The 17,606-nt window shown below is 43.8% G+C and overlaps 1 protein-coding gene across 1 annotated transcript; it reads right to left on the minus strand.

Moving 5' to 3' along the window:
* Positions 1-1,385: 1,385 nt before the first annotated feature.
* Positions 1,386-16,245, minus strand: LOC100553863 (alcohol dehydrogenase 1B). Its single transcript, XM_003225741.4, has 9 exons — positions 16,066-16,245; positions 14,548-14,649; positions 7,399-7,537; positions 4,900-4,987; positions 4,555-4,774; positions 3,134-3,397; positions 2,662-2,797; positions 2,374-2,512; positions 1,386-1,898 (listed from the first exon to the last, which is right to left on the minus strand). The coding sequence occupies exons 1-9, from the start codon at positions 16,081-16,083 to the stop codon at positions 1,874-1,876; spliced, it is 1,131 nt and encodes a 376-aa protein (XP_003225789.1). The 5' UTR covers positions 16,084-16,245; the 3' UTR covers positions 1,386-1,873.
* Positions 16,246-17,606: the final 1,361 nt, after the last annotated feature.

The raw sequence follows: 17,606 nt of genomic DNA on the forward strand, positions 1-17,606 counted from the left end.
CCACGGATTTTCCACGGACCCAGTTCTTGCTCCTCGCTTCTAGTTGCCTTGAATCAAGCCTTGTTTTCCAAGAATCTAGTTTGCTTCCTAGCCTTGCATTAAGCTTCATGGACTAAAGGACCTTGTCATTTCCCCTCACTTTGCTTGGCAAAGTGAGTGTTTCGGTTATTGGATTACAACTTTGGACCTTAATATTTCATATTGGACATTGTTTTCTTGGACTAATTTTGACCTTTCCTGAAAGGTCTACTTCTGAACTATTTTCTACACTTGCTTTTATTAACTTTATATATTTCCTCAATAAAGATATTAGATAGATTCTGGCCTCTGTGTATGGTTATTGGTGCTCTGCAGCCTGGGTCCTGACAGTATCCAAGCTAGTATTAAGTGACAGGGCCGGTGTTATGTTGTTGCTAGGAAGTTCAGATGTAGACACAGAACTCCATTCTGCCATGATGAGGCTCCTTAGAGTTCTCATCATTATTCCCAGAGTCAATTGTGGCTGAATACACATTATAGGGAAGTTGCCCATGGTCTCCAAATACCTGGAACTAGCCTAACACTCTTACAGACGTGTCTGAACAGTGAATTTGAATTTATAAACGTCGACTGCATTGCATATTGAAGACCTATGTCATCTCAGAAGATAGCTGCCTTGAATTCGATATTGTGCTAGCTAGCACAAACATGTTGGAAAAGGCTTATATTATACTGAGATTTCTATGAAGAAGTTAAGCTTTGTTGCATGTTTGACAGGATATTTGAGAAAAGGTGGGGAATGTCTCTTAGTCAAATGAACACATTCAATTTCAAGGGTGGGGTGCACTCCAGTGTAGCATGGTGCCAAAGGCAAAAGGGTAGGGCAAAAATTCATATGTGAGTTCATGTTTCCAATATAAGTTTTGCAGAGGCATTCAAATATTTCAAACAGGGATAGGAACAAATATCTGCTTTAAACTGGGTTATCTGAGTCCACACTGCCATATAATCCAGTTCAATGTGGATTTTATACAACTGTGTGGAAGGGGCCAGAGTTGAGTGTGGATGAAATCTTACTTCCATTAGAAGGATACTGAAACTAGATTCAGAAAGGTAATACCTAAATATCATTTATTCAATATATAAGACAATACATTAAAAGAGCTATCTTTTCTTATATACTAATCAGCAAACCACTTTTTAGACTGCCATAGTTGTTGGCTATGTTTAATGGAGGATTCTGGGAATTCTAGTACATTTTCCCCACAAGCTGTCTATTTCACATAGTCCTCACCAAGGTTGTTTTTGATTTGTTATTAGGTTTTAGATCATATCAATTTACATCTTCCTGTTAAAACATATTTGAAATTGTATAGAAAAAAAACAAAATATGTATGAAACAGGGCTACTGAGAAAAAGCTTTATTAATTAGCCAATGGCCAGCAATTCATATAAACATACAGAAAGGAGTCTCTCCAAATTACAATAATTTGATGAATTACTGACAATTGCAAAACTCTTTTTAATGATTACATTTCTAGATAGTGATTAGTAATGCCTCTGCTCTCAAAAGTCTATGCTGAAGTTAATTCAATGAGACCCGTTCCCATAAAAGCATATGTCTGCGGAATAATATCCTATAATCCCGTGATTTATTGTTTTGCTATGGCTTCATTAAACACAAGTCTCCAAGGCACTGAGAATATGAATCAGAAGGCAGAGTTATTTTGTATTTCATCTTGAGAAAAATAGGATTAGTTTCTAGATTAATAAAGCAGTATTGCTACTTGCAAAACAACACTATGCAATTCTTTCCACAGATGTTCCCTGATGTGATGCACAATTGATGGTTCTGCTGGAATCCAACTGTCTTGTATTATCTCCACCAGGGTCTTTACATTTTCAGAACAGTACGGATACTGAAACAAAATTGAAAGTTAAATGAAGTGACTTAATATAACATTGTAAAGATTTGAGCTAGGTTGAGATTAATCCTAAATCATTTCCAGTATTATTAAACTTGCTTAGGTTTTGATTTAGCATAACTTCAGTAGGCTTGATGATGGCTGAGAAGTCCTTTGGGTATCTGAGTTGGTTAGGACTGCACTCTTGATCCTACCCAATATTTGTATCAATAGATTTCAACAGAAAATTTCAGAAGGTTTAAATCACTTTCAACTGGGTAAAGACAAACAGGGTGAAGAACCCTTCCTGGATTGTAATCCAATGAGCCATCCAAGGTGCCAAACTCTATCTCGCAAACAGGTCCAGCATCCTGCAAAGCACCTTGAAAGTTTAGACTAAAATCTCAAGTACATTTTCTGCTTTACCAACATTCAAGTCGCCAGCTTCCACCATAGGAATGATGGTTATCGAAAAAGAGGAAGTATTTACCATTTTCCATTACGGAGCAGTTCAAATCCTTCATTGATTTTATCAAAAGGCAGAACATGTGTAATTATTGGATCCAGATTGAACTTTTTCGCCATGAGTTCTGAAACCAGCTTAGGAACATCTTCTTTGCCTCTCATGTCTGCAAATAAGATTGGGTTGAGTCAAGACAGCACACATTGACTTGTTATTGGCGCTGCTGTCTATGGCTGTTGGGAGGTTTTTCACACATCTTGCCCAACAAATCCCACTGCAATAGCAGCCAGGAACTAGTGATTGTATAGGCCATACCTCCAAATAGAGAGCCTTTCCAAGTGCGTCCTGTAAAAATAAGTGTTGGGGACAAAGTCATCTCTGCTTCTGAAGGTGGTAGCCCAACCATCACACTGGTGCCATAGTTCATGTTGCAGGAAGCCAGTGCAGCAATCTAAGGTACATCCAAAGTGACACATTCAGATCACTTGAAAGAAATGCCCTATATATGCCCTACTATGAAAACTCTTCTCTTAGGGTTTCCTGTATCAGTATATGGAGCAATGTAAGATGTTAGACAATAAAATACTCTCTCAACATTGTATCAAGTAATAGGAATGGGTTATGCCTCAAAAATTGGAGTGAATAATGAGAATAAACTGAATCCCTATCTGCATGGAGCTTTGTAACCAAATACAGTTAATTGGAGCAGAATCTCAAGAACAATAAGACAAGTAATGCATGTATCAAACCTTTCAAATGTATCAAACAATGTACTTTATGCACATACCATAGTGTCTGTGCGCCCAATCGCTTCAAAGGAATAGTCCACACCTTCCCCATCAGTCATCTCAAGCAGCACTTCATTGATGGGCTTCTTGAAATCCAGAGGGCTGACACACTCGGTGGCACCCAGCTCTTTAGCGATGGGAAATTTATCCTTGCTTCTGTTAATTCCAATGATTCGTGATGCTCCAGCTGCTTTACAGCCCATGACTACTGGGAGGCCGACTCCTCCCAGCCCAAAAACAGCACAAGAAGAACCAGGAGTTACCTGCATGGACATCAACATAATAAAAATGGATTCTTTGCACCTGTATCTCCCCCCTTCCCTTCCCTTTGTGTCTGTATGTCTCCCACTTCTTTCCTTTCCTTCCTGTATGTATCTCTCCTCCCTCCATTTCCTTTGTGTCTATCTTTCGTCCCGCACCCCATTCCTTTGGGTCTGTGTCTCTTGCCCCTTTCCTTCAAATCTATATCTCTTTCCCCCTTTTCCTTTGTATCTGTATCTTCCCGTTGTGCCTCTCTGTTCCGTTGTATCTGTATCTCTACCACTCATATTACCTGTCCTGGCTCAAAACTATGCGATCCTGGAATTTGTAGTTTGCTGAGGCAACATTATTCTTTGGTAGAGAAAGCTAAAGACCTTGTCAAGTGTCAGCCCCTAGGATTCCATAGCATTGAGCCAGAAAGTTAGGGGTATCAAGCTGCATTTATTCTAGAGCATAGATGTGCCCATGTCAAAGTAGTCAAATGGAAGACTGTGTTAGGGAAGGCTTTCACGGTTGGAATCACTAGGTTGTTGTGCATTTTCTGGGCTGTATAGCCATATTCCAGAACATTATCTCCTGATGTTTTGCCCACATCTATGGCAGGCATCCTCAGAGGTTATGAGGTATATTGGAAAACTAAGCAAGGGAGGTTTATGTATCTGTGGAAGGTCCGGAGTGGGAGAAAAGACTCTTGTCTGTTGGAGGCCAGTGTGAATGTTGTAATTAATCACCTTGATTAGCATTAATAGCTTTGCCAGCTTCATTGTTGCCTGAGCTTGAGGTTGCTGACTTTTTCTATGAAGTGGGCTGAGTCCTTGATGTAGTCCTAGTTGCAGTCAGTTCACTTCACAGAAAAAAATTAGCAACCTCAAGCTCAGCACCAAGGACATACTGATTAGCTTCAATGTGGTGTCTCTATTTATCAAGGTCCCGGTAGCATGTAAGACTATTGCTGCAAACGTCCTTCCTGTATCCCACTATATTGGCCAACCATCAGTCAGTTTGCAGCACTCCATTTTTGGGTAACAATGTTAGTCTGGAATATCAGAATGCAAAATGATCTTGTGAGAACTTACTAAGAGAACTAAGGAGGTAGAGTAAAATTTGTAGAATAAATCTATTAACTTAGATGCAACCCTCCTGCTGCAGGTCGGCCTACTTTTGCAGTTTTGGTGGCAGCGCCATAGCCAGTAGAAAATCCACAGCCTATCAGACAGGCTTTCTCAGGAGGGGCTGCAGGATCAACTTTGGCCACCGCATCCTCATGCACCACGGTGTATTCGGTAAAGGTGCTGGTGTTAGCAAAATGGTGAACTGGTTTCCCTTTGTAAGAGAATCGGCTGGTGCCATCATACATTAACCCAGTACCTTTGAAAGTACTTTAAAAACATGGAAAAGGAAAGTTGTGTGTATGAGAGAGATTTTCAACAAGTACAGGAAAAGCTGCAGTCATAGTAATGAACTAGTATTTCTAATACTGCTGCAAATGATAACGAAAACTCACTCAGACTTTTCACACAAGTTGCGTTGAGGGTTCTTGCAAGCTCGGCATTTCCCACATTGTGGGAGAAAGAGTGGGATGACTTTGTCTCCTAGGAATTATAAAAAATATTGTATATTTTAGACTGAGTTGGTCCACCATTACTGACATGTCCAAATTATTGCAAAAAAGAAAGATTGTTCTATTTGTGATGTACAATCTTGCCTCAGGAAACCTGGATGGACATGTGCTCTTTGTAAAGATACAATGCTCTACCTCCCCTCCAGAAAAAATTCTATTGAATTGAAAATATATAACTAATGTACAATTCTTCCCCCACCCTGTGGAAATATTTTATTTGCAATAGTGTATCCTGAATAAAAAGACCTTCACTTCTAGATAGGGTATTTCTGTTTTCATATTTAAACTTGCACCTGTACATTCTGGTTGTTTTTTTAATGAATCCTTTAGTAACAGACAGAGGTTGTAGCCACCACTTTGCAATATTTTTAATATAAATTTTATTTACATATGTTAACAGCTTAAAATGTAAACAGAACACAAAACAGAAAAAATGAACATTTTGCAAACACATAAATGCACCACCAAGGCCTGAACAAGTATCGTTTCCTTTGCATAAATTCATGAGTCAACCAGTAAACAAATGTCATATCCAAAATTCCTGATGATTAAAGTTGTATTGCTTTCCCTTATCACTCTCTAAAATATATTTAATGAAAAACGACCAATATGAATCAAATTCTGATCTTTTAATCTCCCCCCTGAACATCCTCATTTCCATTATAGGTTGTCATTTAAGGCTATGTTCCATACCTCCCCGTACCAGGCTTCCAGAGTAGGATTGGTTACTATCTTCCAATTCCTTGCAATTATAAGTCTCGCCACTGTGAGTAAAATAATCAGTTCTTTTTCCCCCTCTTTCTCAGTTCAACTTTGTGGCATCTATTAGTGATGCTAATCTAGCATCCAGGGTGATGTTTAGTCCTATATTGTTCCAGAGACTCTTTTTTATGGAGCTTTTTATCAATGTGATATAATTTAACCGGTGTGGTATACCATCGCCATATAACTTTATACATGATTTCTTTTAATTTTATCGACAGATTCTTAGCCACTCTCCACTTTAGAACACTTTTCCAGTGAAGATCCGACAATGGCCTTAGATCTCCTTCCCATCCCTTTTCAATCTAACAACTTCAGACCAGAGGTTGTGCATACCTCACAACCTCTGAGGATGCCTGCCATAGATGTGGGCAAAACGTCAGGAGAGAATGCTTCTGGAACATGGCCATAAAGCCTGGAAAATGCACAACAACCCAGTGATTCCAGCCATGAAAGCCTTCGACAACACATTTTCTATAATGTTAATCAATCTGCGGACCGAGTCAGACATTTGCCTTCCCTTAACAAACCCACATTGGTCTGGGTTAATATAATCATCAGCAAAAGTGTTCAACCTATTTGCCAAAATTGCTGAAGAAAATTTGGCATCTTGGTTAATTAGAGAAATAGGGCAATAGAACATTCTATATTTTAACTTTGTGTGCTGTGTGAAGAATTCCTTGTTTTTTCTTTATCAAATCTCCCACCATTCAGCTTCAGTACAACCTATGTTCAAATGTTATGCCAGATTGAGAAAGACAGGGTATCACTTTCCTGGAACCATGCAAAATTGTATTCATTTCTATTGTGTTTCTCCGTCTCCCCCTACTTTTAAAGCTAAAGAGGACTCAAAAAACATCCTCCCTTTGTAATAGAGTGGCTCTATTTCCTTCATCATTTGGTTTCCTTACTCCACATCTTCTCCAACTCTACAGTTTCTTCTCCTTTGTGAACCGAAATCTACCATCATTTTCCTACAGAATGATGAGATGTGAAGATCAAATAACTATGACAAAATTTTATATACAATGATATTTACATTATAAAGGAAGTAAAAGAGTTTGACTATCCAGACATGAATATCCAACCTGACTATCCAGACTTGAATATCCAGCAAATGTAATGTAATTTGTTCTGTGTTTGGGTGCCTGAGTGGGGGGTGGGTAATAGTGGGGCAATTGCTCCAGGAGATCCTTTTTTAAAAAGAAAAGAAAAGAAACTTATAAATGGTCTGTAGAGAATTATTATTATCCTTCATAAAAAAACCCTATCTGGTTTGTATATACTTCCTTTTTGGTACTGCTCACTGAAAACATACAAATCACACTTGAACAGTAAATAATATTACTTAGCCATCATCACTCTGGTTTAGTTGGCAATGTTAGTCTTTGTCATTGTGTTGTCGAAGGCTTTCATGGCCCGGATCACAGAGTTGTTGTATGTTTTCCAGGCTGTATGGCCATGTTCGAGAAGTATTCTCTCCTGACGTTTCGCCCACATCTATGGCAGGCATCCTCAGAGGTTGTGAGGTATATGGAGAAAGATACCCCCAGGCCAGGTCTTTGTCATTATGTTTATACATGGACATTATTTCATTGCCCTCTGCGTGCTTTGCCATACCTGGTTTCACATAGGTAACTCCTTCCCCAATGCTCTCCACAACACCAAGTGCTTCATGACCAGGAATAATTGGGAATTTCACTTTTAGTGTACCATTCAATACATGGTCATCGGAGCGACAGATTCCAGAAGCCAAGATCTGTAGTAAAGATAAAATATTGCTCAGACAATTTCTTCCCATTTGGAAATTCCATGCAATTATTTAAGGATTTTCCTTGTATTATCTATCAATATCAGTTTTGATATTGATTTACAAATCAAGGAGGAAGATATTAATCTGGCAGGAAGATGACAAAGAAATACAGTTTTGGAATAGCAACTTTCACCGAACTGAAGTTTCCTTTGTTGCTCCCATGGCTGACCATAACTTACTGTTTTGGACTAAAACCTCCAGACTCCCCTAGCCAGCATAGCCACTGCCCATGCTGTCTGGGGGATTCTGGGAGCTGTTATCCAAAAACAGAACCATTCCAAACACAGCCTTGTGTTTTCATGCTCTCCATTGACCTTCAGATTTATTTCAGGGCATGGGAAAGTGAAGGGATGGTGAAGGAGCATCTGGCTACTTCCTTGTACATGGAGTAACAAGGATTTTCTGAGACTTAGGCCCCTTTAAGACTGGCATATAATCCACAATATCTGCTTTTAACTGGATTATATTGTCAGAGTATTGCAGTGCAGCAGTAGTAGTATGAAAAACAATGGAGCACAGAATGAAGAGACACTTCGAGACGTCACGTCAGTAAAAGCAATATACAAAGCTTTACTGAATGGAGCAGTAAACAGCACAAACAGACTCTTGCAGACGATGAACAAACACAGGACTGATCTGTTCTCCAACAGATCTCAAACTCGACTCGAACTCAAGACAGACTTAACTGATGCAATAGATATTTGTCAGAACCCTGCTACTAGAGCCTGGATGTGGCTCTGAGTTTCAGGGTCACTGACATTGATAAGACACCTGCGTCCCAGGACTCGGAGGAGAAACGGCTGATGGACTTGGCGGGGAATTTGCGCGGGGTTTTACTGAGCGGGAAGAGACTGTTCAAATGAGGGGGAGGGTATATAAAGGAGGGTTGGCCGGAGCCTCCCATTCTTGGCTTTTCTGATGTTCATGTTTCCTACAGTAAAAGTTCCTGGTGATACCACAGAGAGTCTCGTGTGTTCATTCAGGAGCGGCTGTGGTGAGCTGACACTAAGCCAAGAATACGGACACCATCCCGCTGTAGCGGTGAGGTGTAACATGCAAGTGGAGGATGAAGAGCTCTTGGGCGCCGGAGGAGGAAGGTCGGAAAGGGCCACTCCCGAGACGGACGCTGAGTTCCACCAGCTGGCGGCCCTGGCGTCATCCACCGCTTATGCCCAGCCAAATGGGGTAACCCAGAGGCGCGGAGTGGTGCGGGGAGATAGCACCGGAGGAGAGGAAGGTTCACCTTCCCCAGGCCCGCAAAAGATGGTGTTTCTGGAGGAGAGGATGTCGGCGATGGAGACCACCCTGGCAGTGATGTCGAGGGCGATGGAGCGCCTGGCGGTTTTGGCGGAGCCGGAGCGAGGAAGGGAACTCCGGGCTAGCTCAATGTGGGACGTGAGCATGGGAAGCAGCCAGGGCTTTGCAGACCTCCCAGCACCGAAGGGAAGGGAAATGCGAAAGGAGCCCGGTGCCCGGCCCAAGATCCAAACGAGCCTGACGCGGGTGGAGGAGAGTGACGACGAAGGGGAAAAGCCTCCGAGAATCCCGGCTACGCTCCCAACTGAGACCCTGGTGCCCCTGGCGAATGCCGGGCGTGGCACAGGACAAAGGGAAGCAGCAGCGGGGCCCACTGGCCCGCAAGGGGGCTTGCGACGGGCGGAGAATTGGGGATTGCCACCACAGGGACCCCTACCGAGACGAGAGGAACTAAGGATCGAGTTTGGGGGAGAGTCCTCTGAACTGGATTTTTTCCTGACCACGGTGAGGGGCTATATGGAGGACAATGCCCACACTTTTAGAACGGAATCCAGCCGGGTACGGGCCATTGGTGCAGTGTTGAAGAGGGGAGCGGCCAGCTGGTACGTTCAACTACACGCGCGGCGCGACCCATGTCTGGGGTCACTCCGACGCTTTATGGGGGCCCTGGAGACCCGTTTCCGAGATCCACTGGAGCAGATCCGGGCGAGGGAGGAGTTGAAGACCGTCTCCCAGGGGCAGAGGTCGGTATCTGAGTATGCGGAGGAGTTCCAATGCCTCGCTGAAAAGGTGCCGGAATGGTCTGCAGTGACAAAGATAGAACTCTTCAAAGAGGGGCTCAGGCGGGAGATCCTCTCCTGGGCGGTGCATCGTGATGAGCCTGACACACTGCGCGGATGGATTCAGCTGGCGGGGCGCATCGAGACATCGCTGGCCCAGGCGAGGAGGCACCGAGGAGGGCTACAGCAGCGGCCGCAGATGAAAGAGGGGAGCCGGAAGGAGGGATCAACCCCAGCCGGGAGGAGAACGGAGCCGACAGGGAACGTGAGCACCAGCAGGAGGGGCTGCTTCGTGTGCGGCCGTTTGGGCCACAGGGCTGCCGAGTGCTGGCAGAGAAAAGGGGAAGGCGGAGGCCCGCCCAAACCAAGAGCCGTGGCAGGGAAACGCGCCGAGGAAGAACCACCGATGAGGCACCACTCGGGGGGGTTGGTAAGTCAGGACAAAGCCATGATAGTGGTCCCCATTCAGCTGGAAAGTGGCAGCAAACAAGCAACCTGCAAAGCATTTGTGGATTGTGGATGTTCCAGGAACATCATCTCCCCTGAATTAGCCGAGGGATTGGGATGCGAAAGAACGAACCTAGAATCCCCAATAGCTTTTTCGCAGTTGGACGGATCCACAGCATCGGGATCATTAGCTAAGTACAGTGCCGAAGATGTAAAGTGTAAGATAGGGAGTTGGGAAGGAAAGGTGTCATTTGTGATATCACAAATAGCCAGCTATAATGTTATACTAGGCATGCCATGGCTGGGGCAGGCCAACCCGCAAATCAACTGGGAGGATAAGAGCATGATCTTCAGGATGAAGTTGGAAGGAGGGAGCCAGGAAGTGGAAAGGGAGCCGGGGAAAAGGGGGGAGGAAGACTCTATCAGGATAGCAGAACTGGCAGATAAATTACCCCCAGAGTATCGGGATTTTGTGGACGTATTTGATGAGAAGGAAGCAGACAGTTTCCCACCGAAGCGGAGAGTCGAAGTGAAGATAGAGCTAGTCCCAGGAGCAGAGCTTCCTAAGGCAAAAATATACCCAATGTCGGCTAGGGAAAAGGAGGAACTGAGAAAATACATTGATAAAAACCTAGCGAGGGGTTTCATAGAGCCTTCAAATTCCCCTCTAGGGGCGCCTGTGTTGTTCAGGCGCAAAAAGGACCAAACGCTGAGGCTCTGCATTGACTACAGGGGCCTGAATGCAATCAGTTCTGGAAATAAATACCCCCTACCTTTAGTGAAGGACTTGATCGCCCAGTTATCGGAGGGACAGATATTCACTAAATTGGACTTAATTGAAGCGTACCATAAATTGCAGATTAAACCAGAGGACAGGTGGAAGACGGCCTTCTCCTGTGCATTCGGATTATTCAATTATCGTGTGCTCCCTTTCGGTTTGTGCGGCGGAGGCGCCGCGTTCATGCAATTAATCAACGAAGTGTTGCATCCATTGTTGTACAAGGGAGTCTTTGTTTTTTTAGATGACATATTGTTAGTATCTCGGACTAAGGAGCAACACATAGAACTAGTCAGGGAAGTCCTGCAAAAGTTGAGAGAAGCAAAACTGTATGCGAAGCTTGCCAAGTGCGAGTTCAATAAAGACCAGATAGACTTTCTGGGGTATAGGATTTCCTCCCAGGGAGTGGCGATGGACCCTGCGAAGGTAGAAGACGTGAGGGGGTGGGAAGCCCCCAAAACACGGAAGCAGCTGCAATCCTTCCTAGGGTTCGCAAACTTCTATAGAACATTTATCAAGGACTTTGCGCGCCTCACTTTGCCATTAACGGATTTGTTAAAGACTAAAGGTAGGGGAGAAACAGCCAAGGTGAAGGCCCCAGGGGCCAAACTGACCTGGACAATAGAATGCCAGGAAGCTTTCGAAGCCCTTAAAAAGCGTTTTACTGAGGAGCCTGTCCTACAGCACCCTGATATGTCTAAAGCCTTTGTATTACATTGCGATGCGTCAGACCGGGCATATGGGGCAGTTCTGCTACAGAAAGACGAGGGGGGGAACCTGAAGCCATGTGGCTATCTGTCAAAAAAGTTTAGCGATACAGAAAAAAACTGGCCGATTTGGGAGAGAGAAGCCTTAGCGATTCTAAAAGCACTAGAGTGCTGGAGACACTTTCTGGAAGGAAGTGGAACACCGTTTGAGGTGTGGACTGACCATAGAAATTTACAGTATCTAAGATCCCCTCGTAAACTATCAGCGAAGCAAATTAGATGGGCCCAATATTTCAGCCGTTTTGATTTCAGACTCAGATTCTTCCAGGGGAAACATAATATACTCGCTGACGCTCTCTCTCGGATGCCTCAGCACGGGGGAGGAATTCAGGAATCTGAAGGGAGTATTTTTCTTGATAAGCAATGGGGCCTGGCAGTACTAACTCGAGCACAAGCGGCCAAAGAAAACAAACGTACTGCCATTTCCACGGGGGGAGGAGAAATATGGGAGGAAGAGTTGAAGCGAGCGTATGGAATGGACAAATGGTTACAAACAAACAAAGAAAAGGGAGAATTGTGTGGGGATTTGGTGTTTGTAAATAAGAAATTGTATATTCCTGAATGTTTAAGACGAGAAATGTTAAGGAAGTACCATGATAACAAGGGTGCGGGTCATTTAGGCCCCACCAGGACTATTAAACTGTTGGCCAAACAATGCTGGTGGCCCGGAATGAGGAAAGACGCCAGGGGATACGTCACGCAGTGTGAATTATGTGCAGAGGGAAAAACACCACCGGGGAAGCCCCAGGGGCTATTGCAGAAGGTGGTGGAGCCCATGAGGCCATGGGAATGCGTAGCCATGGATTTTGTAGGCGAACTACCCCCCAGCAGAGGCCACAGATACATTTGGACAATATTGGACCTATTCTCAAAACAGGCACACTTTGTGGCTCTGCCAAAACTCCCTTCAGCTGAAAAACTTGCTGATTTGTATGTGAAGCATGTATATCGCCTACATGGGTGTCCCGACAAGATAATTAGTGACCGGGGAGTCCAATTTACTGCAAAATTTTGGGGAAAATTCTTACAGCTGTTAGGAGCAGAAAGGAACCTGAGCTCGGCCTTTCATCCCGCGACCAACGGGGGGGTCGAACGTACCCAACAGACACTGTGCCAATTCTTAAGGATGTACACCAATTATAGACAGGATGATTGGGCGGACCTTCTTCCGTTTGCTGAGATGGCTTTTAACGGGGCCGTACATTCGGCCACAGGTCGTGCCCCATTCGAAATAGTATACGGACAGGAGGTGGCACCTTTCCCCAGGCTACCCGAGTGGAAAGAAGGGGAGGGCCAGACCGACGAGGAATGGCCGGCCAAAATCAAGCAAGGGTGGCGAACCGTGGTAGAGGCATTGCGAGAAACACAAAAGAAGTACAAGCTCTTTGCGGATCGTAGGCGCCGAGAGGGGGACAAATTGGGCGAAGGAGATCTGGTTTGGCTGAGCACAAAAAACCTGAAATTGGGGTTCCCATCCAAGAAATTGGCTCCACGCTATATAGGGCCATTCAGGGTAGCAAAAAGAATAAACGAAGTGACCTATGAGCTGAGGCTACCAAAGGACCTAGGAAAGGTACACCCGGTATTCCATTGCAGCCTGTTAAAAAAGTATAAAGGAACTCTGGACAGCGGAGAACAATAGTTGTGTTTAATCTTTTCCTTCCAGGACGAAGGGGAGGAGGACGCCATGTCAGAACCCTGCTACTAGAGCCTGGATGTGGCTCTGAGTTTCAGGGTCACTGACATTGATAAGACACCTGCGTCCCAGGACTCGGAGGAGAAACGGCTGATGGACTTGGCGGGGAATTTGCGCGGGGTTTTACTGAGCGGGAAGAGACTGTTCAAATGAGGGGGAGGGTATATAAAGGAGGGTTGGCCGGAGCCTCCCATTCTTGGCTTTTCTGATGTTCATGTTTCCTACAGTAAAAGTTCCTGGTGATACCACAGAGAGTCTCGTGTGTTCATTCAGGAGCGGCTGTGGTGAGCTGACAGATATTCACATACTCTTGTGTCTGGATCCTTCCTAGTTCTAGCCACACACACAGCTCATTACTGATTAACTCTTTACACACTATTACAGACTCTGGATGATGCAATCTGACTGCAATACAAGCATGGCACAAATTACATTTAAACACTCTCATTACACAAATCTCGCATTGACATATATGAGTCTACATGCCATATAATCTAGTTAAAGCAGATAATCTGGATGGGGCATTAGAGAAGACCATTGAAAGATTCTGGAGGATACTTCTGTCCTTGTGTATGTCTAACATGAAGGACATAGTTGGGTGCTCCTCTGCTGCCCTCTGCTCTCCATCATCCATTACATGGCAGTGTTTGGGGACAACAGAAGGAAGGAGAATTAAGAAGGAAGAAGGATTGTTGGAGGCAACAAATTCCTCTCTATAATAACTAGAAATTTGGTCAAAAATGAGTGTATTGCAGATTACACTCATTGTAATTATTGTTAATTTCATTAACAAGGTGTCAATCCGAGCCTATAGTCCTTGTGGATCTGTTTCACCATCACTTCAGTAAAATGGATGAAAACACCATTCTTGGTGGTGGAGGCACTTTGAGCTCTGGTCCAGTAGCAGACTGCCAGCTTCAGGAATCAGGAGGTAAAGAAAGTGATACACCCCCCTCCATAATTCTGAATATATCATATTTTCCTGAATCAACCATTCAGCCTACTTTTACTACTTACAATAGAAAAGCACCCTGCACTAGTGTAGGATGTTTGAAAGAAATGGGCGAGAAAAACTGTCCCAGTTCTCAGCCTCCCCACCTTGAGGCAGATGCTCCCAACAGAGAAAGCTACCTCCAACCAATGTTAGAGCCGAGCTGCTTTGAATGAATGTGTGTAAATCCTAATAATCTCCACGAATTCAGTTTTAAGATTGGGTTGTTGTTTTTTTTTACCTTAACACGAACTTCATGTGCTTTTGGAGGGGCTACTTCTATTTCCACAATGTGAAGCGGTTGCTTAACTTCAAAGAGTACGGCTGCTTTACATTTGATGACCTGAAAAAATAACAGGAGATGAGACAGTTTATATTGATAACTTTAAAGAAACATTTTTGCTTTCTTCCTTTCCAGATTTTAATAAGAGTTTGCTTTCCTAATGGTTAAAGGGGCCTGTTTGTAGGGCCAGGACAAATTACCTTTTTTTGATTATATGACTTCACTAGTCTCCCTGCCAGCTCAACCGTTGATCATGTTAACTGGGATAGTGTGCATTCTATAAAATACATATTAAAATATGCAAAACAGAGATTAAACAAGGGACATGAGTTTAAAATTCATGCTTAAAAACTGGCTTGGTAGGTCTGCCAGAAGAGAGAGGTCTTTAGATGGTTTTTAAATTCCAACAGCTTATTTAGCTGTCATTGAAGTGGATGAAGAGAGAAGCCAATGAGACCTTCCGGCAGGTTGTTCCACAGTCTTTGGGCAGCTAATAAAAAGGTCCTCTGGGTGATGGTCAACCAGTCGAGTTCTTGTTGGATGGAGTAGCCACCCACCCCCTCCCAGAGGACCTCATTGTGTGGGGCGGATTGTACAGGAGAAGACAATGTTGTAAGTAACCTGCACCCAAACCATGTAGAGCTTTAAAGGTCCAAACCAACACTTTGTACTTTGCCTGGAAATTAATTGGCAGCCATTGGAGTGACTTTAGAATAGGTGTAATATGCTTACTCCTGAATGTTCCTGCAACCAGTCTGACTGCCTTATTTTGAACCAACTGGAGTTTCTGAATGTAGTACAAAGGTAGCCCAATGTAGAGCACGTTGCAGAAGTCCAACCTTGAGGTTACCAGTGTATTCATTACCATTTTCAGGTCCTCCAAATCTAGGAAAGGGTGCAGCTGGCATATCAGCAAAAGCTGATAGTAAGCATCCTTGACCATTGCATCTACCTGGGCTGACATTTGGAGGGATGTATCCAGGAGCACTCCCAAGTTGCAAACACAGTATTTCAGGGGGAGAGTAACCCCATCCAGAACTGGTTGACACACCTCCATCCCCAGATTAGGACCCCTGATGGCAAGTACCTCTGTTTTGACTGGATTCAGTGTCAATATATTTTTCCTCATCCAACCCATTACCTCCTCCAGGAATTCATTGAGAGGAGACACATTATTCTTAGGTGAGGCTGATTTTGAAGGCACGGAGAAATATATTTTGACATCATGAGCATACTGATATCACTCTGCCCCATGTCTACGGATGATCTCTCCCAGCGACTTCATGTAAATATTAATGAGTATTGTAGATAGAATGGCACCTAGTAGGATGCCACACAACACCTCCTTTTTTGGAGAGAAGCTGCCCCCAAGCACCACCATCTGGAACCTGCCTAAGAGGAATGACCGGAACCACTGCAACACACACACATATATCTGGGTTGAACAATAAATTTTAAAATAAATCATCTACTTACTTTCCCTGCAGTGCACATGATTCTACTCTTTGCAAATTGCTGGCCTTTCTCTTGGGTTTCAGTGTTTCTGTTTTGCCTCCTAGATGGAAACAAACCTTTTAACGTGGCTGGATTAAGTCCAGTATTTACTGAGTCCCGCCCCAAGAACTTGGGAACTCCTCTCCTGCCACTTTGTTTACTGCCATTCCATTATACAGGCACTCCCCAAATTTAAACACTTTAGTTGAGACATGGCTTTCTGTGTCTTCTAGGAGTGAATTTACCTTCTGAGGGGTAGCTTTTTCTCATTTCCTGTTGTCTCACCCCTGTTCTTAACTTTGAGTCATTTATAAGTTGGGTGTTTGTAACTTGGGACTCCCTGTATTCCCATTATTGGAATTTGGTCACATGGGAGTGTTAACCAGAAAGACTGGATTAATTCATGTTTAGGCAATGAGCAATGCCAAGTTGAAGAGGCCCTATATTCTTGGCTTGTGCTTAAAGCTGGTACTGACTCAGCGGCACCGTAGTGCAGCTTAATATTGAGGGAAGTGTAGGTATGAAGACATTAGGAAGCCAAACTAAGTCAATAGAAACTCAAACTTCAGAATCCAAAAGAAATGAAAAGGTAATTGTCATTGCAATGACATTTTACTAGCATCAGGATAGCAGAAATATAATGTGCTTTGTATGTGAGAACCCATAAAATATGGCCACATATGACTGGTCCTATGATCATAGTATATCCAGATTCTCTATATCCAGCACCTCTGTTTGTCTGGATTCAGTCTCAATTTGTTTTACCTTCTCCAGGCATTCATTCAGAGGAGACATGCTATCCTTAGTTGAGAAATATATTTGGGTATCATCAGTATACTGATAAAACCCCACCCCATGTGTCCAGATAACCTCTTCCAGCAGTTTCATGAAAATTTTAAAAAGCATTGGGGATAGAATGGTACTTTGTGGGATGCAGCATAACAGCTCCTTTTTGGAACCTGCCTGAGAGGCATGACAAGAACCACTGCAGGACAGTGTCATTGATTTCCCAGTCAGAAAAAGGAAGAACAAGGAGGCAATAGGGCCTCTGCGAGGAGAAGATGGGGTAATGTTGACAGGGGACAGGAAAAAGGCAGAACTAATTAATGCCTTCTTTGCCCCAGTCTTCTCACAAAAAGAAAGCCATCCTCGACCTCAACAACATGGAATGGACGAAGGATTAGGGAAATCCAACCCCAAATAGGGAAACAAGTGGTCCAGGAACACCTGGCCGCTTTAAACGAATTCAAGTCCCTAGGGCCAGATCAACTATATCCAAGAGTATTGAAGGAACTAGCGGAAGTTATTTCAGAACCACTGGCAATCATCTTCAAGAGTTCTTGGAGAACGGGAGAAGTCCCAGCAGATTGGAGGAGGGCAAATGTGGTCCCAATCTTCAAGAAGGGAAAAAAGAATGACCCAAACAATTACCGTCCGATTAGCCTCACATCAATACCAGGCAAGATTCTAGAAAAGATTGTTAAGGAAGTGGTCTGTGAACACTTAGAAAGGAATGTGGCCAT

The sequence above is a fragment of the Anolis carolinensis genome, chromosome 5, assembly GCF_035594765.1.
Source record: "Anolis carolinensis isolate JA03-04 chromosome 5, rAnoCar3.1.pri, whole genome shotgun sequence".
In the NCBI taxonomy this organism is placed as follows: Eukaryota; Metazoa; Chordata; class Lepidosauria; order Squamata; family Dactyloidae; genus Anolis; species Anolis carolinensis.